Source organism: Aquarana catesbeiana, linkage group LG11 (genome assembly GCF_042186555.1).
Source record: "Aquarana catesbeiana isolate 2022-GZ linkage group LG11, ASM4218655v1, whole genome shotgun sequence".
In the NCBI taxonomy this organism is placed as follows: Eukaryota; Metazoa; Chordata; class Amphibia; order Anura; family Ranidae; genus Aquarana; species Aquarana catesbeiana.
This window is the reverse complement of record NC_133334.1, coordinates 20498316-20521586: the sequence shown is the minus strand read 5'-3', so window position 1 is coordinate 20521586 and position 23271 is coordinate 20498316. Positions and strand designations below refer to the sequence as shown.

The 23271-nt window shown below is 45.7% G+C and overlaps 1 protein-coding gene across 8 annotated transcripts in view; it reads left to right on the top strand.

Annotated features, from left to right (window-relative positions):
* The window catches only part of NAV2 (neuron navigator 2), a 634885-nt gene that overhangs the window by 584870 nt on the left and 26744 nt on the right, over positions 1-23271 (top strand). For all 8 annotated transcript variants that reach the window (XM_073604037.1, XM_073604035.1, XM_073604040.1 and 5 more), the window contains 7 exons: positions 1047-1099; positions 7715-7738; positions 8434-8508; positions 11818-11901; positions 14142-14253; positions 16000-16148; positions 18361-18533. In XM_073604037.1, coding sequence (XP_073460138.1) covers positions 1047-1099; positions 7715-7738; positions 8434-8508; positions 11818-11901; positions 14142-14253; positions 16000-16148; positions 18361-18533 — 670 coding nt within the window. The remainder of the gene's footprint in view (positions 1-1046; positions 1100-7714; positions 7739-8433; positions 8509-11817; positions 11902-14141; positions 14254-15999; positions 16149-18360; positions 18534-23271) is intronic.

Here is a 23271-nt window from a genome sequence, read left to right as displayed (position 1 = left end):
ATACATAGCTGGAATCCCCAGGTGAAATCTAGAGAGTTCCCAACTATACATAGCTGGAATCTCCGGGCCAAATATATACAATATATATAGTTTTCTTGAACCTTCAAAAATCAGCCGTCCATTGTAAAAAAATAAATGGTGATTTGTACAGGTAACTGCGGTTTGCGATACCTAGCCTAAGATAAGGAAAGTGACTTGTCATCCCATTGTGTCAGTTTACAATGCTGGAATTATACGGCTATTTACGTCACCCCGAGACACACAAACACACAGAGGAACCTGCCAGTCCGGTTCGCTGTCCTGGCTTACTCAGTGTTTGTGTCTAAGCAGAGAATCCCGTGGGCCATAACAAACACCTGCAAAGTGTCATCCTATTTTCCACCAAATACGAAAGCCCGTCTCTAAACACACCTACTGCCCAAAGAAACCCAACTGAAGAACACTGGGCCAAAGGGGAAGAACCCTGCAGATTTCTGGTCTAGGTCAGAGAATTAAAGAGAAGTCGGCCAGACATGGACAATGCCACTAAATGTCTTTAGCTCCAGTTTATATAAATGGCATTTTTTGTTTTTATTTTTCAAGTAAGCTCGATGCATCTAGTTTAGGTCATTTTTTAAAAGGCAGGTCCGGTTAATTAGCACAAGAGAGTGAGAACGCTTCTCTGAACCAGTAGCGCTGCTCGGTCCATACCACAGCCTCCTTGCCTGCTGCCATATTGGTGACGCCCAATTAGAATTCTCTTCATCTGTAAGCCCCCCCCCCTTCTGCTCGACAGCTCACATAGCGGACACTCCCATTGCAAGACTGATTTCAGCTTTGGGCTGGTAGGTGACAACTCAATACAAAGATACATTGGGAGTTATTACATTGACAGGGTTAATAAAAACAGCATTTCCTTTCCTCTCTCTCTCTTGTGTCAGTAAATCTCCCGTATCCGTATATATCTTGTTAAGGAAAAAGTTACAAAAGATATCTGATATCTGATGGAGACACAAAGCAGCCACCTGCCACTCTCTGATCCCTATCTCCTCTCTTTTATTCTGCAGTTCACGGCTCCTCCCTCTCTCTGGTATCCAGCACGTCGTCCGTCTACTCTACAGTAAGTATGATGCCTGTACCACCATAGGTGCTCCTTTTTAGTGAATAAAAGCTGATTTGTAAAAGGTGGGAGAATGAAACACAAATGATGGGAGTCAAATTCTAGTCGTCATTTCACCGGTGCGGCGTAAAATATGGATGAAAGGACCGGCGTGGTTGCTATGGATACCGCCTGCTCTTCTAAGGCGCACAAATCTTTATACCTCGTCTCCGACTTTGGTTTTGTTCGGATTGTTCTGACCTTTTTCATTCAGGAATTTGTGAAGTATTGTATGTATTGTAATCGCTGAAAAGGAAACCGCATAGGACTACGGGAGCCGCCACAGCTGTACAGCCTTCAGATTTAGCTTCATCCTCCTCTACATAGGGAGAGATTTACTACAACTGGTGCACTCAGAATTAGTATTATTATTAATAATAATACTATTATTAATAATAATACTAATTGTGCACGGTAGCCAATCGGCTTCTAACTTCAGGATTTTTTAGAGCGCCAACAGTTAGTGCAGCGCTTTATAACATGAGAATCTGGTGCAGCTGTGCACGGTAGCCAATCGGCTTCTAACTTCAGCTTTTTCAATTAAGCTTTGACAATAAAACCTGGAAGCTGATTGGTTTCTATGCAGAGCTGCACCAGATTCTCCACTCTCCAGTCATAAGCCGCGTACACGCGATCGGATTTTCCGACAGGCTGTTGGCAGTTCGATGACAGGCTGTTGGCGGAAAATCCGACTGTGTGTACGCTCCATTGGACAATTGTTGTCGGATTTTCCGCGGACAAATGTTGGATGGCAGGTTTTAAAATTTTCCACGGACAAATGTCTGTTGTCGGATTGTCAGGTCGTGTATACACAAGTCCTTCGGACAAAAGTCCAACATACAAACACGCATGCTCGGAAGCAAGGACGAGCCAGAAGCGGTCGGTCTTATAAACTAGCGTTCGTAATGGAGAATAAGTCCTCATGCACACGGACGTTTTTACAGCTGCTTTCTTGAGCTTTTTTTGCAGCTTAAAAAGGCCTGCCTATGTTAGTCTATGGCTTCATGCCCACCTAGGCGTTTTTGAGCTGCAAGTGGCATAGGCGTTTTTAAGCTGTAAAAAAAACCCAGGACCAGTGGGTTCTGAGAGACGTTTTTCAGCTGTAAAAATGCTCTAACGCTGAAAAACGTCATTCACCAACATTTTTTTACATTTTTGATCCATTGAAAAAAAAAAATTTGAAAAAAAAAAACGCTAAAAAACGCTAACGTGGAAAAACGCTAAAAAACGCTATTGAAAAAAGCTGAAAAAAGTTTAAAAAAATCACTGCAAAGATACTGGCGTTTTCATAACGTTATTTTAACAGCCTGTGTGCATGAGGCCTTAACATTGGTGACGCGGCAAATTATGAAATCTGGAAATGTGGCGCACAATTCTCTTCTTCTTTAATGGGATAATAATGAAGCTGCTTTGCTGGTGATACTGATGGAGTTATTGCAAACAAATTTTCAAAGGATTTTTTTTTCTAGTGATATCAAGAATAATATTATTATGCTTTTTTTTTTTTTAATTTGGGCAAGTTACCACAACACCATTATCCCGTAGTTTATAAGATCAAAGATACAACTATGTTGGTGTCCCTTTTCAATTTTACATTGTATTTTTTTTAATGTAACTGCCGACTCCCAAACTGTCATTTGCAATAAAACACATCGCCAAGTATTATTCTACACAATTTTTTTATTGTGCATTAATAAAAAGAAAACAAATAAAATTAGACATGATATCTGCTAATAGAACTTAACAAAAAAGTGCATTCTATGCATCCAAAATTATAGAAAATATACCAAATCAAATCATTATTCAACCAAAAAAAATAATGTCAAAGCAATAACTCCAAGGCCAATAATAAATAACACGTTATCTCCTCCGATTCCGCAACATGTCTGGTTGACGAACGGCCGTTCAGAGACGAACTGGAAAGTGCGAAATGAAAAGCGCGAATCAACACTCACCTGAATTCTACTAACACGAAATTAGCAGAAGGAGCCCAAAGAGTGGCGCTAAAGAGCTGAAAAACAACGTAGTACGTCACTACGTTTGTATTTGTTGGCCAACAATTCCTTGCTGTTTGTATGCAAGACAAGTTTGGGCCAACGCCCTTCGGACAAAAGTCCACGGTTTTGTTGGCTAACAATCCGAACATGTATACAACACTTTAGTAAGACCCCTTTCACACTGAGGCGGTTTTCAGGCATTTTAGCGCAAGAAATAGCACCTGTAAAGCACCTGAAAACCGCCTCCTATTAATTTCTGTGTGACTTTTCACATTGGGGCGGTGCGGGACGTTAGGAAAAGTCCTGCAAGCAGCATCTTTGGGGCGGATTGGGAGCGCTGTTGTCATGACTCTGCAGTAGTGGTTTTTGTTTGCTCACCTTTCTGTTGTGTTCAGCTTAGAGACCAGTCGCTGTTCACCTGTATGCTTAAGTAATCTTCCCTCAAGCATGGCTCCACCCCAGCCTCTAATTAGGAACACTATTACCTGTGCACTGCAAGCCAAGCCTTGCTGATCAATATTGGTTGTTTGGCTTCCGTGTGCTCATTGTTGTGTGTCCTATGTCTGATCCTGTTTACCGACCTTGGCTTTTTCTTGACTGAGCTCGTCTGCTTCATATCCTGACCTTTGGCATGTTCTTGACTTTCGTCGTCTGCTTCATATCCTGACCTTTGGCTTGTTCTTTAACTATCCCCATCTGCTTGTTGCCCTGACCTTTTGGCTTATCTCCTGACTATCCTTGTTGTCCCAGGCTGCTGCTTCCTTTCTATCCTCCAGTAGTCTACCGTGAGCTGGGGGCCGCGACCTGGAGCCAGACTGCAGCGAAGTCCATCCCCACCATCAGGGGCCCTGGCGAACACCCGCTGGCGCTTAGATTCCACTCCCGGGGAAATCTCATGCTCTAGCTCCCAGGGTGCTCCAGAGTACCTGCTTTCCTGAACCACCCAGAGCTCCATCCACAGCAGTCAGCTGTAGGGTCCACTACCTCAGCAGTGCACTCCTGACCCCAATGGGGGGGGGGGTGCATCTGTCACCTAGCCTCAGGTGTCCTGACCGCTGTATTTAGTGCTCCCAAAATGCCCTACCCATTGAAGAGAATGGGCAGCACTTCCAAAGTGCCTAAAAAGCACTTCGGAAGCACCACAACACTTCTTTGGGGTTAAAAGTGCCCCGCTAGCGGCCGAAAAGCACCGCAGTGTGAAAGGAGGTCTTAATCAACCCCATAGTGCTTGCAGCATTAAAAAGACATTTAAAAATGTTAAAAACATATAGAACAATGCCACCTAACAATAAGCTTTTAAAGCAGAACTCTGGGAATTGCAGCACTTTTAAAAATATGCTTATTTGCAAATTAGTATAATTTTTTAATGTAGGTATCACTATATTTCCAGCACTCCAACAGGGTCAGTCTATGAGCAAACTGTTGCATTCCCTGTGTTTATGTTAAGCTTTCCATAACCTTTTTTTAACACCTTTCTGGCCAGCATCCTTTTAAAAAGGTTTATATGGCCAGCCAATCCCATGGCCACTGTGACAGCCAATTACAGTGGTCATGTGGCTGACTGACCATAAAAACCCTTATTAAAAGGGATACTGGGCGGGAAGGGGTTTTAATATCTTTATTGAAAGCTTAACATAAACACAGGAAATGAAACAGTTGCATTCATAGATTGACACGTTAAAACTACCCCCCCCACCACCACCACCACCACCACCACCACCACCATTACCATTCCATGGGGCATTGTCACCCTAGGACAGGACTATAGAACATCGCCCTCCTTCCTCATCCCCTATAATAGAGGGAAATATTCTGCTTCATGAGCAGAGACTGAGACCTGTCTTTGACAGCTTGTTAGCAGTGGTGGCTGTTGAAATTATTTTTTTTTTTTTGGGGGGGGTGGCAAACCCCTCCAGGGCCTTACCTGCAAACGGAGCCTCCATCGCTATCACTGCTCCCCTGATACCCGGCGGCTTCCGTGTTCCACATCTTCAGCCTCTTGATTGGCCGGGAAACTGGAAGTGACGCGTGGCGAATTTTTGATTCGCTAAAGTCAAAAGTAGAAGGGTTCGGGGCGCAGAGCACAATGTTAAACAAGCCATTTAGAGCCTCGGGCTCCAGTCACGATGGACCCAGGCGCCCCGCAGTGCACTGCACACACATAGAACGACTTATTTTTAAACAAATCTTAATATGACTAACATTTTTAAACTTTAAGATGTTAAAAAATGTTAGTCACATTATCATTTATTTAACACTAAATCGTTCTATGAATCAATTTTCTATTGGTCAAAACTTTGGGGGGCGGCGTCCCTGCGCCCCCTTATGGACCGGTGCCCCTGCGCCCCTTATGGATGGGCCGCCACTGCTTGTCAGTATGATGGGAGCGCACGCTCTCAGCACAAGAAGCTCTGCCGCTCATGAATGCAGGCGCCTTCTGACCCCCAACCCTTACTCCACCTAGTGGGCAGGCGCAGTTGGGCATTTTCACCCTGCATGACCTTGTCCCAGCACTGTCTATAAGCAATACATTTGTAATTGATTTTTGGATGAACGACCCTTTGGCCTTAAAATGATGTAGATTCCATGTATCCTTATGAGCGTGGGCTGTACATTGTCCAGGTCAGGACGGGAGCGGACAGATGGGACACCCTTTGTGCAGACACAGCCCCATTCCCCATCGCCCCTCTATTGTTCAGCCATCTCGTCATTTTGCACAGGAATGCGAGACAACGGCGGCTCTTGTTCTAACAAGATTGTTTGAGATCCGCGACTCGGAGTGTTTAACGTCTCCAGCACTCGGGGAGCTCTGCTTGCCAGAGAATTCTCTGCCAGTAAATGAGCCGATCCAGCGAGGTTCTATTAAAAAAAAGCAAACAGCCCAAATAAGGGAAAGGTAACAAGTCTGTGCACTTCACACCCGCCGCTTCTATTTATAGGAGATGAAAAGATAAATGTTTAAACTGGGTGATGTCTACGTTGTATCACTTCATCTTCAAGGAAAGCCCCCCCCAATCTTGGGTGCCTTAATCCTGCCACACGCTCCAAAGCCACTTTCATTTTAACATTCTAATTTTTTGGGGGGGGTTTTTTGTCTTTTTATATACAACATAAAATGGATAGAAGCTCCGTAGACTCTCTATTAAATCAAAATATACATAAAAATAATTAGAGAAGCTATATAAAAGATCAAAGAGCTGAAAACTCTCGTCCTTTATTACAATTATTTAAAGTCAATCTAGAATCCCCATCAAATCCCCCCCCCCCTATATCCCGTACCTGGAGAGTTAAAGCCCCATGCTTCCAATGTTTTGCTGCTAGTTATCAACTGAGGTGATACATCTGACCTCCTTTTTTAATAAAGGACTTATCAAAAACTGTGTTTTTATTTACTTTTGACATTTTTGTTGGTGAATGAGTAGGGGTACCCCCTACTCATTCACATAGGGGGGAACCGGGATCTTGGGGTCCACATCTTAAAGGGGGCTTCCAGATTCAGATAAGCTGATCCCGCACCCCCAGAGCCACCAGGCCAGGGTTGTGGGAAAGAGGCCCTTGTCCTCATCAACATGGGGGCAAGATGCTTTGCAAGGTGGGATCTACCCGTGCCCCCCCCCCCTTTTCTGCCAGGCTGCATGCTTGGATAAGGGTCTGGTATGGGTTTTTATGGATTATAGGGGGGACCCCATGTAATTTTTTTGGTGTGAAGTTCCCCTTAAAATCCATAAAAGACCGACCTGATACAGATTTTCCGCGGAGCCCACGCCCTTCTTTTTTTTTTTTTGGTTTGGGGTCCCCCTTAAAATCCATACCAATCAGACCTGAATGGCCTGGTATAGATTGGGGGGGGGGGGGGGGCTACACTTTTTTTTTTTTTTGTTTCACTGACAGCAGGGATGACTTATTGTTAGGAAGCCAGTGGGTGCCACCAGGGATGAGTCACTGGTTGTTAGGATGCCGGTGGGTGCCGGCTCCTAACGACCAGCACAAAGCACTCTAAAAACACTCAAAAACTGGCGAATCACAGGTTTCAATGCAATTCTTTGGAGGAAAAAAATCAAAAACGCACCAGTCTGCCCAAATCAAGCTACAAAGGTAGTTCCAAAACCTTTTGAGCTTCAGGCATTTGGCTTCAGATGACTTGACATGGGGATGTGAACCATCTCCATAGAGAGTAATTGGGGTTTTTTTGGTTTTTTTTTCTCCCTGAGTGTTTTGGAGCTTCGAGCAACAAAGTCCTCAGGTATGAATGGAGCCTTAAAGGTGAAGGGTGAAAATAATAAGTTATAAAATGTTTTCTGTCAGACGGTTATTTCTGTGACCCCATTGGGGGCAGGTTTTTCTTGACTTCCTGTGTCTATGACACCTGAACCAAACATGAGGGGAGCAGTTGTCACTGATACAGGAAGATCTGCAGAAAAAAACATTGTTAGACATTCTAACCCCCTCCCCCACTCTTCTAAAAAATGTGTTTTTTGTCGGGTCCCCCCGCTGGAGAGATTTCTCATCACTTCTTGTTCTGACCACTCTGCTGTTTCCTAATATGAATTTTAATTTTTTTTTCTTTTTCCATTTTTAGCCAGAGGAGAAGTGTCAGTCTGAGGTGAGTATTACATTCATTTTATGTTCTCTCGAAGCTTAAAAACGTTGGTCTCAAAACTACGGCCTGCGGGCTGGATGTGGCCCTTTGCCTGATTTTATCCAGCCCTTGTGGCGCTATTTTATTCACTGACACCAATGAACGGCACAATTCCTCCTAATGCCAATGATAGGGCATAATTCCTTCCAATGACACCAACAATGTGGCACAATTCCTACCAATGACATAAATAATGGGGCACAATTCCTCCAAATGACACCAACAATGGGGCCCAATGACAACAATGATGGGGTACAATTCCTCTCAATGACACAAGCAATGGGGCCAAATGACACCAATGATGGGGCACAATTTCTCCCATTGACACCAATGATGGGGCACAATTCCTCCCACTGACACCAATGATGGAGAACAATTCCTCCAAATGACACCAATGATGGGGCACAATTCCTCCCACTGACGCCAATGATGGGGCATTATTCCTCCCACTGACACCAATGACAAGGGATTGTTTACTCCCACTGATGCTGGGACATTTTGTACTCCCGATGGCCACAGTCTGGCCCCTGAAGGGCAGTAAACTGTCCCTCTCCTTAGAAAGTTTGGAGACCCCTGATCTAGATTGCATCAAAATGTAATAGATTCTTGCAGCAGCCATCTTTTATAAACATGTTTTTTTTATTTTTTTTTTTTTCCAGATCCGCAAGCTAAGAAGAGAACTCGATGCCTCGCAAGAAAAGGTTTCCGCTCTGACAACCCAGCTTAGTGCCAACGTAAGTTCGTTTCTGTGTTCATCTGTATGTTTCACCCCTTTCAAGGCCAGAGGTGATCAAGGCTTACCAGCACCACATTCCAACTGCGTTGGCCTCGGGGTCATTGCAAAGTTAACCACACCCCCAAACGCAGGTTCCGCAATTGCAGTGCGTTGGCCTGCACCGGATCACATGGTACAAAAGTGTTGTGTGTTTTAAAAAAAAGTCGTGCATGCAGTACTTTTGATGCTGTGCGATTTCAGCCCATTCAAAATGAATGGGCTGAGATTGCATTGCACAGAACTTCATGTGAATCCTACAGGGGTCACACAGCATTTCTGTGCGAATCACATGCTGTTCCCTAGTGTGAATGGCCCTTTAGAGTTCCATAAAACAAATATGTTGTGATATGAAGTAGTGGTCGGGTCAGAGGTGACCTCATCTGGCCGTTGTTCCTCGCGCTCTTCCTTGTTTGTTATGTTAGAAGTACAATGGAGAAGACTCACATCCTGCTCCCCATTGTGTCCTCGTGTTTTTTCTGCTGTTTGCTCGGGGATTTGCAGCGAGTTAGCTGCGCTCCAGTGAACGTGTTTTGGGATCATACAATTCCTGTGATGTGTACTTGGAGTGGAGAGGTGTTTGTGTCTCGGCCGTTTCCTCTCAGGTATTTCTGGTGTATATATAGAAACAGGCGATGTACAGAGGGCCGGTCCTCTTCTCATTGTCCAGCATGTCACGCAGGTGGCTGGTGCTATATATATATAGGGGATGAAACAGACGACTGAGTCATCGCACGTCAGTGATCTGTAATGCTGATCAAAGCCTTTGATGTATAGAATTGTGTAAAGATAAAGAGAAAAGCTCCACCTTCAATTGGACCGTTATTAAATAAAAAAATAAAAGAAATTTGTTATATAACACGATGCTGTTCCTCCCCTTCAGTCCTGCACAGTTGTGCCGGCTCCTCTCCTGGACTGAAATGGCTTCCTTTGATTTCACTACACACTGTGACCTTCTCACAATGTGCATTAGAAGCGGCAGCAAGTCAGAACTTGCCTTGTTTCCTGGCTGGAGGACACCCAGCATCATATAGACCTTTCCTCTCCAGCCTAACTGACCCTGGCCCCACACCTTTTCATTCATTACATTTCGTTTTTTTTTTTTTTTCAATCATGGAGGCTCAGGATCACATGTGGTTATTACCTATGTAAATACAGCCTGACTAGGAACGCCCTCTCTTCCAGACTGATGCCCACCCATCAGGGCATTTTGATATTTGCATTTGCAACTCCTCCCAAGAGCCAGCCCACATCGAGGCTGATGGCTCTTGAGAGAAGTGCTGAGATGTTTTCAGGAAGCTATGTACAGCACCCTGCCAACCGTGATCAGTCTGCATGGCATAGAGCAGCAGTCTCCAAACTGCAGCCCTGGGGCCAGATGCAGCCCTTTGTTTGCTTTTATCCGGCCCTTGGGGTGCTATTTTTATTCACTGATGCCAACAATGGGAAATAATTCACCCACATACCCCATTGAAGTGGCAGAATTCCTCCCAATGATGAGGCAGACTTTCTCCCACCGAGGCCAACGATGGGGCGCCATTCCTCCCACCGAGGCCAACGATGGGGCGCCATTCCTCCCACCGAGGCCAACGATGGGGCGCCGTTCCTCCCACCGAGGCCAACGATGGGGCGCCGTTCCTCCCACCGAGGCCAACGATGGGGCGCCGTTCCTCCCACCGAGGCCAACGATGGGGCGCCGTTCCTCCCACCGAGGCCAACGATGGGGCGCCGTTCCTCCCACCGAGGCCAACGATGGGGCGCCGTTCCTCCCACCGAGGCCAACGATGGGGCGCCGTTCCTCCCACCGAGGCCAACGATGGGGCGCCATTCCTCCCACCGACAGCAAAAATAGGGCATTGCTTACTCCCAGTGAGATTGGGACCTTTTCTATTCTGTGGCCACAATCTGGCCCCCTTTAAGTCTGAAGGACAGTAGACTGGTCCTTTGTTTCGAAAGTTTGAAAACCCCTGGCATAGAGAAGCACAGAGACGCTCTGGTCTAATATAAGTTATGTAATGAAAATAAAAAGGTTTTATAGAAACATTTAATTGGCATGTTGATTGGGGGGGGGGGGGGGGGGGGCCAAAATTGATTGCTGCAATAATTTGTAGCAATAGCCGTGTGAGGATCTTTCTATTTGCTGGTTTCTGGCATCGTCTCTCTATTCTGAGAGTGTGAGATTTCTGAGAGATTCCATCACCTCCCAGACACATTCCTCACCTGCCTGTTTATTGGCCGGGTGCCTCCTCCACATGCCAGCTGATATTGGCACCCCATGGTAGACTCTTATTTAAAGGGACAGCGACCTGTACAGTTTTCTTTGGCTTGTATGTTTGGGGGTAGAAGGTGAGTGATGTCATAGTATCTGGTTCTGTAATATGGTAAAGATATGAAGGGTTCCTACCACCCTCTCCTCCAAACAAAGGATTCAAGCCGATGTAAACACAATGATTACATTCTCATAGAAGCCCCAATATGTTCATGTCATTTTAAGTCATTTTCAAATCTGTAGCTTTTTTTTTTTATAATCACATTTTATTGAGTTTTGCAAGACAGACAATTAAGAATTGCAAAAATCCACAGGAAAACATGGTGTTCATGTCTGGTGCATATACCAGGAACAGGTCCAACAAAGTCAAACTAAAGGGAGTATACACAAGCCAGATAGGTAGCACTCCATGAAAAGCACATAGGTTCTCCACCTGTGTCCCCCCCCCATCTTCGTCAACACGGGCACGGGTGACTATCAAGTATCTTTTTTTTTTTTTTTTTTTATAAAAAGAAATCCCTGGTGATCCTACCAGTTCAGGCACTTCCTGTGGGGGGGGGCTGACAACGCTCTGTGCTGGTCTTCCATGGAGGATACAAGTGACTGTTTCTACATACAGTTCACAGCTATGGTCCACATCGGGAAAAACCTGCCCTGAGGAATGCCATGCAGTCATCACAGGCCACACCTGATGGCAAAAGAGGCTGCAGGAGATCAGCAGCACTGGATGAAGAAGTGTGAAAACAGTGTTATGCAAAGTTGGCAATTGTTTCTAATACACAATGAACAAAAAAAAAAAAGCCATTTATTTAGCAGATAAATCTACTTCCATTTCCTCAGCTCTTGTGTTTTGAATGTGTGAGATCATTAAGATGCAAATGACTGAAATCCAGGACACAATTCTTAACTTACAGCTTGAAATGTAGATGTTCCTGCAATCACCAGAATCTTATGCTGCACAGCAGCTCGCTCAACGTGTTTTTTATTTTTCTGTGTTTTCAGGCTCACCTTGTGGCTGCCTTTGAACAGAGTTTAAGCAACATGACATTCCGGCTGCAGAGTCTCACCATGTCAGCAGAGCAGAAAGTAAGTACACCGTCCATCTTTCATTAACATGAAACGCTACAAAGAAAGAAAGACATTAAAAAGTCTACAAAGAAAGAAAGAAAAACATTAAAAACTCTACAAAGAAAGAAATAAATAGAAACATTAAAAACTCTACAAAGAAAGAAAGAAAAACATTTTTTCCAGCTCAGCTCTTAATGCTGGAAGGATGTTCAAATTGTATTGCAGATTCTTACCTTCTGTCTTGTAATATGGAGACTTTTTTCTGGGTATTTTCTGAAAGCCAGTACTAAATAGGGGAAGATCTGTCATAAGACACCCTGATTCTCCCCCCCCAGTAGAACAGGGGCTTCAAACTGGTGGCCCTCCAGCTGTTGCGGAACTACAAGTCCCATCATGCCTCTGCCTGAGGGAACCATGCTTGTAGCCGTCAGCCTTGCAATGCCTCATGGGACTTGTAGTTCAGCAAAAGCTGAAGGGCCGCCAGTTTGAGACCCCTGCGTTTAGAAGAACAGAGCAGGGCTTTGCTTCCTCAGCAGGAGAGGTGGAGGAAACACAGATCCACAGAATGGATACAAATAATAATAATACATTTTATTTTATATTGCGCCTTTAACCACTTGACCTCCAGAGGATTTACCCCCCCCCCCCCCTCCCCTTCATGACCAGGCCATTTTTTGTGATACGGCACTGCCTTACTTTAACTGACAATTGCACAGTCATGCAAATCTGTACCCAAATCAATTTTTCTCAGAAATAGAGCTTTCTTTTGGCGGTATTTGATCACCTCCTGCGTTTTTCTTTTATTTTTTGTGCTATAGACAATTTTAAAAAGATTTTTTTACTTTCTGCTATAAAACACAGCCAATAAAAAAAAAAAAAAATCGAATTTCTTCATAAATTTAGGCCAATATGTATTCTTCTACATATTTGTGGTAAAAAAAAAAAAACAATAAGTATATATTGATTGGTCTGCGCACAACTTATAGCATCTACAAAAAACCCAGGAAAACCGACTTTCTTATAATACATACCCATCTTAAAGGCGGAGCTCCACCCAAAAGGGGAAGCTCCGCTTGTTTACACCCTATGGGACCATTCACAAGGTGCAGTGCGACTTGCGCATGCGCAGTAGGAAACAGACAGACTGTGAAGCCGCAAGGTCGGCACCTGCACTCGAAGCCGATTGAAGGATCAGCTCAGGTGGGGGACGTTGCTGGATCCCTGGACAGGTAAGTGTCCTTTATATTAAAAGTCAGCAGCTACAGTATTTGTAGCTGCTGACATCATTTTTTTTAAGGAGTCTGGAGCTTCTCTTTTAAAGAGGAACTGCAGTCTGCTCACATAATTTGTAATAAAAACATATTTGCCATTCTGAAGCTTCCCAACTACTTTGCATATTATTTTATATATGCTGTGATTCTGTACCTGTCAAATATGCTGCAGAAATCTCCCTCCACTGAGTCTGGCTGCAGCCATTTTAACTGTGGGCAGCTGAAGCTGCTGCCTGTTCACTTCCTGGATTTACAGAGGCGCACACCTCCAGCTCTGCAGCTTTCGTTGGCCCTCTTATGACTCACCCCCCTTCCTGTCAAACTCTCACGAGAGTGAGAGAGAGAGAGAGAGCTGTGCATGATGTCATAAACCTAGGCTAATGACCAGACAAGAAACAGGAAGAGGACTGTAGAAGGGATTTACTGGCAGAAAAAAAATGTTTTAGTATCCAAAGTTAAAACAACAACAAGGGCAGAAGATTTAATAGATGGAAAGATAAAAAAATGACTGTAGGTCCGCTTTAAGGCCTCTTTCATAAATGCTGCCGTGTTTACTGGCACAGGGATACACAGGTGTTCCGTGCATCCCCCATGCAAGCAGGCCCATTCATGTCCATTAGGATACAGGGGCTGCATGGACACAGACACTGCTCCTAATTTGACATCCACATGGGAGCGGGTGCAAGGCCCTGAACACTGTGCACCCGCACGGCTATCAAATTGGGAGCAGCGGGTGTGTCCATGCAGCCTCTGCATCCCAATGGACATGAATGGGCCTGCCTGCATGGGGATGCACAGAACACCTGCACTTCCCCATTCAAGTATACAGGAGCCTCACATACTATAGGTGTACACTGTTAGCACTCCCAATGTGAAAAAGGCCTACACCTAAAAGCTTTTGTTTTTTGAAAAGAACGGTATTGTCATCTATGAATGTCTGCATGAAGTCTTGGGATGTCTGTCACTTCCCCGTCTTTCCCTTTGCAGGATTCGGAGCTTAACGAGTTAAAAAAAACCATCGACCTCTTGAAGAAGCAGAACGCCGCAGCGCAAGCTGCTATTAACGGTGTCATCAACACCCCGGAGCTCAGCTGCAAAGGTAACAATCTCCCCCTCCCAATCCCCTGAGAGCTTTGCTCTCTCCCTGGGCAATTTCTGATGCAATTCCTCAATTGTCTACTAAGCCTTGTGATTGGCTGCTGGAGCAGAATTAGAAAACCCGGGGATGTAGCTCTGTGCAACTAGAATGTAAAGCTGGCCGCAGATTAACCAAAATTCAGCCCGTTTAGCAGGGACTGGGCAAATTTTGATCCGGCAATGGCCGTTCCCGCTTGACAGAAGGAGTCGATCTAATGATTGAATTCCGTTGAAAGGGACAGTTGGAAAACTTTCATTTGATCAAGGGCTGCAGTGCTGATCATTGTATTCTGAGAGCAGAGCAGTCCCTGCTGTCAAAATAAAGTGGCACAGCGGGAAGGATTTCACCATCCCCCTCACTTGTGTGGATGGGAAGATCCGTTAATTTTTTTTTTTTCGATTGTCCCTCTAATACAGTGGTCTCCAACCTGCGACCCTTTGCTTGCTTTTATCCGACTTTTGTGGCAATATTTCATCCACTGACACCAACAATGGGGCACAATTCCTCCCAATGACACCAATGATGGAGCACAATCTCTCCAAAGGACACTAACCATGGGGCCCAATGACACCAACGACGGGGCACAATTTCTCCCACTGACACCAACGATGGGGTATTATTCCTCCCAATGACAGAGCACAATTTCTACCAAGGACATTAACAATGGTGCTCATTGACATAAAAGGATGGGGCACAATTTCCCCCAAGGACACCAACAATGTGGCACAATACCTCCCAATGACACCAATGATAGAGCACAATCTCTCCCAAGGACACCAATAATGGGGCTCAATGACCCCAATGATGGGGGACAATTCCTTCCAATGACACCAATGATGGGGCACAATTTCTCCCAAGGACACTAACCATGGGGCCCAATGACATCAACAATGGGGTACAATTTCTCCCACTGACACCAACAATGGGGCATTATTCCACCCAGTGACAGATTTCTACCAAAGACACTAACAATGGGGTACAATTTCCCCCAAGGACACCAACAATGGGGCACAGTTCCTCCCAATGACGAGGCACAATTTCTTCCAAGGACACTAACAATGGGGCCCAATGACATCAGCAATGGGGCACAATTCCTCCCACTGACATCGGCAATTTTTTTTTACTCCCAATGGCCACAGTCCAGCCCCCCTAATGTTTGAAGGACAGTAAACTGGCCCTTTGTTTAGAAAGTTTGGAGACCCCCTGCTCATATAGAAAAAAACGAATCGGCTATGGACAGGCTATATAGGAGAAACAGTTCCATTTGTTCAGCTTGAGAAAGCAGCCACCCATTTTTTGAGGAACCATAACATGCTCTGCCCGCCCCCGAGGGGAATCAGGGTGCTGGGTTTGAATTTAGAGTGAGTGCTGAACTTCAACTCAGAGGGTAAACCTTGAATAGACGACAAGCCAGTGGAGCAGTTCCAAGTGGAGATCCTCACTAAGAACTGCAGCTACTGGTAAGCTAAGCAGCAGTTGCTGTGAATTTCCATCTTTCGGCGCATTTGTGGTCACATGACCTCGGTTCACATGTGTTTGCGGCGCACTGCAATGCAGGTGGGTTGCTCTAAGGCCATTGGGGTGGCGTTTAGAATAAATGGCACCACCGTTCAGCAGTGTGCGCGTTGCCGCAATCCAGAAGTCTAAATGAGACCTTGATATTGATCATAATTAATTTCCCTAAAATATGGCGTGTTTGTTGTGCAGGTAACGGGTCAATGCAGTCAGCTGACCTGCGCATTAGACGGCAACACTCATCGGACAGCGTCTCCAGTGTGAACAGCGCCACGAGCCACTCCAGCGTGGGAAGCAACGTGGACAGCGATTCCAAGAAGAAAAAGAATCGGAAGAATTGGGTAAGAGTACACACCGACCGGCGGGGAAACCAAGGGGCCCCTGTTATGAGGGATATACAGTAATGTAAAAAAAAACACCATTTATTGGTCAGCTTTTTTTTTTTTTTTTTTTATAAAGGGGAATGCTAACGTATCGCTTAAAGTATTTTTCTACTGTAACTTATTTTCATTGTTCCATATTTTCATTACGGTATTTCATGTAGATTCTCTCTCTAGCTATCTGTATGTCAAACAGTACAATTAACATCTGAGCTGCTGAGATAAAATGCATTACAGGATAAGTGACAAAGAAAGCAATCTGAGCTGACTTTTAGGTGACCATTTATCACATCAGATGTTCCCAATTTTTTGCCATTTTTGACCTCCTAGGCAGCCATAAGTAGCTGCTCCTTGCAAGTGAAAGGATCATCATACATCCTTACATCTGATGTTTATACCCCGCCCCCCACCCTCCCTTACATCACAGTGCACCCCCCTTACTTTGCGATTCTGCCAGGAAGACGCTGGGGACTGAGCTAGGAAAGCAGAAAGTGCAGGGTCTGGAGGGAGGGCTGGATTCAGCTACTGAATGCAGAGACTAGGGGAGGCAGGGACGAGGGGGTGCTGCAGCTGCACAGAGAGGTGCAGGATTTGTAGGAAGAGTAATGTCCTCTCTGCTGCAGACTGCTGAGCCGGGGGAGCAAATATGAGCCTCTCCCTGGCTGCACAAAGGGCAGCAGGATCTGTAGGAGGAGTTCTGTCCTCTCTGCTGCAGACTGCTGAGCTGGGGGAGCAGATATGAGCCTCTCCGTGGCTGCACAAAAAAGGGCAGGATCTGTAGGAGTAGTTCTCTCTCGTCCTCTCTTCTGCCAACTGCTTAGACAAGGTGGGGAGCAGGGGCAGAGATGACGGGGGGGGGGGGTGCCTCAGCTGCAGGAGAGGTGCGAGGTCCACATCAAATGGCCTGGTGGGCTGGATTCGGCCCTCGGGCCTTGTGTTTGACATATGTGTTGTACAGTCTCTGCTTCTCTGCCCCCCTCCCCCACGTTAAAGCTTTGTTCTCTCTTCAGCTCTGGCTTGCTTCCCTCATAAGTCCAGTTTTACAGATCTGGACTTATTCCACGTAGCAGGGCATGCTGGGATTTTTAGTCTGCCAGTAGGTCCCCCAACTGCTCATTGAGTAGAGCAAAGTCTTGTGCTTGAAAATGCTACATTGAACTTTCTATAATTTTCTGTGCAAGGCAAAGGGGCCTGACAGGGGCCCTTTGTACACTTATTGGCCTTCCAGTTGGTGAGTGGGTTGGTATCTGTCTCTTGGTTGAGCTGAAAGAAAGTAACAAAGTTCTTAGTCACATCTTTTACTAATCTATGGTCCTGGTGGAGGTCTTCGTTAGGTCACCAAGAGGAGGATCTGGGTTGGGGGTCCAAAAGGGCCATAAAGAGATGGACAGGGAAGGCAAAGGGGCCTCGCCGGTGTCCATTGTACATTTATTGGCCTACCAGTTGGTGAGTTGGTTGGTGTCTGTCTCTTGGTTGAGCTGAAAGAAAGTAACAAAGTTCTTAGTCACATCTGTTACTAATGTATAATCCTGGTGGAGGTCTTCGTTAGGTCACCAAGAGGAGGATCTGGGTTAGGGATCCAATAGGGCCATAGAGAGATGAATGAGGGTATGGTCTGAGAGAATTGTTACCAATGGAGGCATCCTTGACCATAAGAAGATCCCTATATAAAATAAAGTAGTAGTCAAACCTAGAGTAGCTTTGATGCGCCAACGAGAAGACAGAAAAGTCTCTGCCATGGGTTTCATGCATGTTGATCCTAAATAGTCCCAAAGCCTTCCTGTAGTGCATTTATAATCTTACCCAGCAGCCTTTACTCATTAGCGCTCATGTTTGTCCTTTTTTGTGGCCCGCAGAAGTTATTTATGTTGTCTGTTAAACTTTTTTTTTTTTGTTTTTTGTTTTTTTCTCCTTCCTTTTCTTCTGTTCCATTTTTGCTTTCGTGTCCTGATCAAGGTGAATGAGGTAAGAGCCGCACGCTTTCATCATCCATCTTGTGTCATCCATAGTGTCTTTTTTTTTCCGTCATCATCATCATCATTGTCTGCTCGTGACTTCTTCCACCAGTTCACCATTTTCTCGAAATTCACATCACAGGACTCTTCATCATCGAGTGTCTTTGTCAGCCATATTGTTATCCGAGGTTCCTCACAGTGCTTGTCTTTCCTTCCAGCTGAGAAGCTCCTTCAAGCAAGCCTTTGGTAAAAAGAAGTCCCCCAAATCGGCGTCCTCTCACTCGGATATCGAGGAGATGACGGACTCCTCCCTCCCTTCCTCGCCAAAGTTACCTCACAATGGCTCCGTGATGTCCACGCCGCTCATGCGGTCCTCCCACTCCAATTCTATGTAAGTCATAGCACCTTGTGAACCTTCAACCTACGATGACTATTGTTTGGTGTGTTTCTGTGTGTCATGACATCAGCAAGATGTCCGACTTGTACAGCGGGCAAAGATTCTGTAGAACGCAACGAAAAAAATGTATTAGTAAGACCCCTTTCACACTGGAAGCGTTTTTCAGGCGATATAGTGTTAAAAATAGCGCCTGTAAAGCGCCTGAAAAATGCCTTCCCTGTAGCTCCAGTGTGAAAGCCCGAGTGCTTTCACACTGGGGCGTTGCGCTCGTAGGACGTTAAAAAAAGTCCTGCAAGCAGCATCTTTGGAGCGCTGGAAAAGTGGTGTATATTCCTCTTCTAAACCGCCCCTGCCCATTGAAATGAATGGGCACTGCTGCCGAAGTGCCTGCAAAGCGCTTTGGTAGCGACGCGTTTAAGGGTGCATTTAACCCTTTCCTCGGCCACTAGCGGGGGTTAAACTGGCCCTCTAGCGGTCGCATACGAGGGTAAAGCGCCGCTAAAAGGTGCTTTACCGCTAACGCAGCTCAGTGTGAAAGGGCTTAAAGGTTATAATTTTTTTCCCCAGCGTTATGTAGCGCCAACATATTCCGTAGTGCTTTGCAGGATACATGTTCACCAGTACCTTTTGCTGCTTATAAACAAATCTCCCGTCTACCATCACACAGTCTTTGTGGATGATCTAAGGTTGACACCTTTGCCAGGGACATGTGTTTAACTCTCTAGTGTCCATTTTACAGGATTCCATAGCCCTAAACACCTGTCACTACCACGCTATTACACAGGGCTTGACAAATTTGCTTTGAATCTAGCAGCCAGCTAAGGAAAAGTTAGAAGCCATGTACGTTATGTAACATGTGTATCGCAATCAACGTTTTCATGCTTAGGTGCCACAATGCATGCTTTTGCACATGTGTATATGTGGGGGTGGGGGGCATAATCCCCTATGTGATGATTTTTTTGGTGACAGGTTCTCTTTAATGAGACATGCAGGGTCTAAAAGACCCCCCAATGTCTCCACTGAATGCAATGCAAATCGCACTGCATTACATTGACAGTTTCCCCGGCCAGGAAACAAAGGGGACCGAGAAGTGAGGTGTATGACAGGAACAAGATGGGGAGGAGAGCAGACCTGTGTCCTCAATCCCCTCTACCCTGCGGCGCCCACTATGCTGGTCCCACAGATGAGCAAGTGGAGCCCGGGCTACATAGCGGGGGGGGGGGGGGGGTACTATACACGCGCGTGCGGAGGCAATCAACTGGCAGCCAAGCTGCTTACCAGTACCAGGGCCAAATGTCGAAAAAAACTGACCTGCCCGGGCGTCGGGCGATACAAATTGTGCATCCCTGCAACAGTGAATGGGCTGACAAAAGCCCACATGCCAGGATGCAATTTCTAGTCGCCATGGGGACCTGGCACCTGGGGTTTGTTGAGCCCTGGTATTACATAATGTTATCTCTACAGTTGACAATGATAGTGCCTCGGGAGGGAGTGTCATCCTGTTCTCTTGGGTTGCACATACACATGTACCCTCAGCTCACCTATCATCTCTTGGGTTGTACATGTACTCTCTGCTGTCACCTATCATCTCTTGGGTTGCACATGTACTCTCTGCTGTCACCTATCATCTCTTGGGTTGCACATGTACTCTCTGCTGTCACCTATCATCTCTTGGGTTGTACATGTACTCTCTGCTGTCACCTATCATCTCTTGGGTTGCACATGTACTCTCTGCTGTCACTTTTCATCTCTTGGGTTGCACATGTACGCTCTGCTGTCACCTATCATCTCTTGGGTTGTACATGTACACTCTGCTGTCACCTATCATCTCTTGGGTTGCACATGTTCTCTCTGCTGTCACCTATCATCTCTTGGGTTGCACATGTACTTTCTGCTGTCACCTATCATCTCTTGGGTTGCACATGTATGCTCCACTGTCACCTATCATCTCTTGGGTTGCACATGTATGCTCTGCTGTCACCTATCATCTCTTGGGTTGCACATGTATGCTCTGCTGTCACCTATCATCTCTTGGGTTGCACATGTATGCTCTGCTGTCACCTATCCTCTCTTGGGTTGCACATGTATGCTCTGCTGTCACCTATCATCTCTTGAGTTGCACATGTATGCTCTGCTGTCACCTATCATCTCTTGGGTTGCACATGTATGCTCTGCTGTCACCTATCATCTCTTGGGTTGCACATGTATGCTCTGCTGTCACCTATCATCTCTTGGGTTGCACATGTACGCTCTGCTATCACCTATCATCTCTTGGGTTGCACATGTACTTTCTGCTGTCACCTATCATCTCTTGGGTTACATTCAGCCTGTTCATTCTGAGTTTATCTTTCTTGAGCAGATCACTGCATACATTTGTAAAAAAAAAAAAAAAAAAAAAAAAGGGAAAGGCAACCTCAGCAGTCTTTTTGGAACTACTAGCATTGCAAGACTGACAGCCACAGGCATGACTCCTGGAAGCAGAGGCATGATGGGATATGTAGTTTCAACACAACTGGAGTGCCGAGGTTGCCTATCTGTGCTGTAAAGGTAGATTTAAGCTCCCGTCTAAATCTCCCTATACTTTCAGGTCGCGCCTCAGAGGCTACCCCATTTTTGCAGACAAACGCGCCGCAATGTGTTGTGGGGCGTTTGCGGCGCTTCCCCATTTGCCGGAGCCTGTAGCGCTACATGTCGGGTAAACGTTGCCGTCACCGTGACCCGCGGCATGTAAGCACTCCTGTCTGCTGCCTATTGTAAGCTTAGAGAAGTCCAGCCAAAGCTTGTTTGGCTGTATGTCTGTGGATCACAGGGGGGCAAGTTCGTTCTGCACTCCTGTGACCTGTTTTCAGCAGATGGCGGGCTGATCCCACTGTCAGCTGATGTCACAGAGCCGGTCCAGGCTTCGGGGAAAGATCACATGCCCGGACTGCCACCGATGAGCGCCTGAGCTGGCCGCTACTGCCCCCCTCCACAGCCCAGTGAGTGAGGGGGGGGGGACAGTGCAGAGAGCGATTGGCTGTGTTTGAGCCAGCAGGGGGGGGGGGGGGGGCAGATGCTGCATCCACTCAGGGAAATAGAAAGAGAAAGTCCATACTTCTCCTGTAAAGGTGAGGGGCAGTTGACGGACAGGTGGCAATCACCTGGCTCAACCACACATTTTTGCTGCTTCCCCAACTGCATGTCTAAATGAACCCTAAAGAATATCTGTGAGCATTATATGAAAATCACACATTACATTTATATGCTCATCCTGCCACAACCCCAAAAAGACTGAATCTAAAGCCCCCACCATACTCCACCCCCCACCCCCCCCCCCCTCCTTCGAGATGACATATTGTTTCCATCTCTATAGCCTTTACAATCCGTTAATGATGATATATGCCTTAATTGGTCAATTAGACGTTAATTAAAGGAATCCACACAGTTCTGTCCGGACAGGCAGCCTTGATCAACCAGTTTCAGCGGCTGCCACATAAGAGGAAATGTTCATACAATAAAAAAGAATCATAAAATCTTTATGGGCACATCCTGTGCTCTGTGTCGCGCTCCAAGTCATGTATTAGAATTGTCTGATCTGTGGATCCCTTTCAAGTCTGAAAATCCTATTTTAACCGTCATGAAATGTCAGTAATTGCTATAAGCTGAAATCCGGCCTTCCCTTTCAGTCTTGCACAGTTGTAGCGGCTCCTCTCCTGGACTGAAATGGCTTCCTCTGATTTCACTGCACACTGTGAGCTTCTCACAATGTGCATTAGGAGCTGCAGCAAGTCAGATGGAGCCCCGCCTCTTTTCCTGGCTGGAGAATGCCCAGCATCATCTTCAGTGGTGGCTGGTGTTTTTTTGTTTGGGGGAGGAGGCAAACAACCACCCCCCACCCCACCGCACTTCAAACCCCTCCATTCCCCCACCCCCAGTCCACCCCACCGGCAAGGATCAAGCACCAGTGGGCATCCGAGGAGCAGCGGGGATCGGGGCACCATGCAGCGGCAAGGATTGGGCATCGGAGGAGCAGCAGGGATCGGAGCACCAGGCAGTGGTGGGGATCGAGCATCCAGGCAACGGGCAGCGGCTCGTCTCCTCCTCGCATCCGCCGTGCATCTCCTCCCCTCCTCCTAGTCGTCCAAAAGGAGCGCCTGTCCTTTTTAGCCATGGGTGATGGGTATCAGACCCGCTTCCCGATTGGCCGGGATCAAACATCAAAACAAGAAAAAAAAAAACAACACAAACCGCTTCCGTATTTGCGCTCATAACTAGGCATGCACCGATACCATTTTTTTTTACTACGAGTACCGATACTTTTTTTTAAAGTACTCGCCAATACCAATTACCGATACCTACCGCAACTGTTTTGTTTTCATTTCATGTGAGCAATGGTACAAAGCATTGAAAAGTTATTTACAAATGAAATAAAAAGATTTTTTTTTAAATTTTGCGCTTTTTCAATCTGAAATGTTCAAATATATGTTAATATATATGTGTAAAAAAAATATTCACTAACAAAGCAAACAAAAAAAAGTTTTAATTGTTTATCGTTTATAAAATAGACGTGAACAAAAAAAAAAAAATAGGGAAAATAATTAAATGGAGGAGAATAGGGAGTTAATTAAGGCTGATTAGAGTAAATTAAGGGTTAATAAGGGGTTAAACATTTGTTCATCCCTTTGAGCTGCAGATGAAGAAACAGAAAGATACCAAAAGAAACAATGTTTCTTTTTATTTTAGTGTTTCAGGC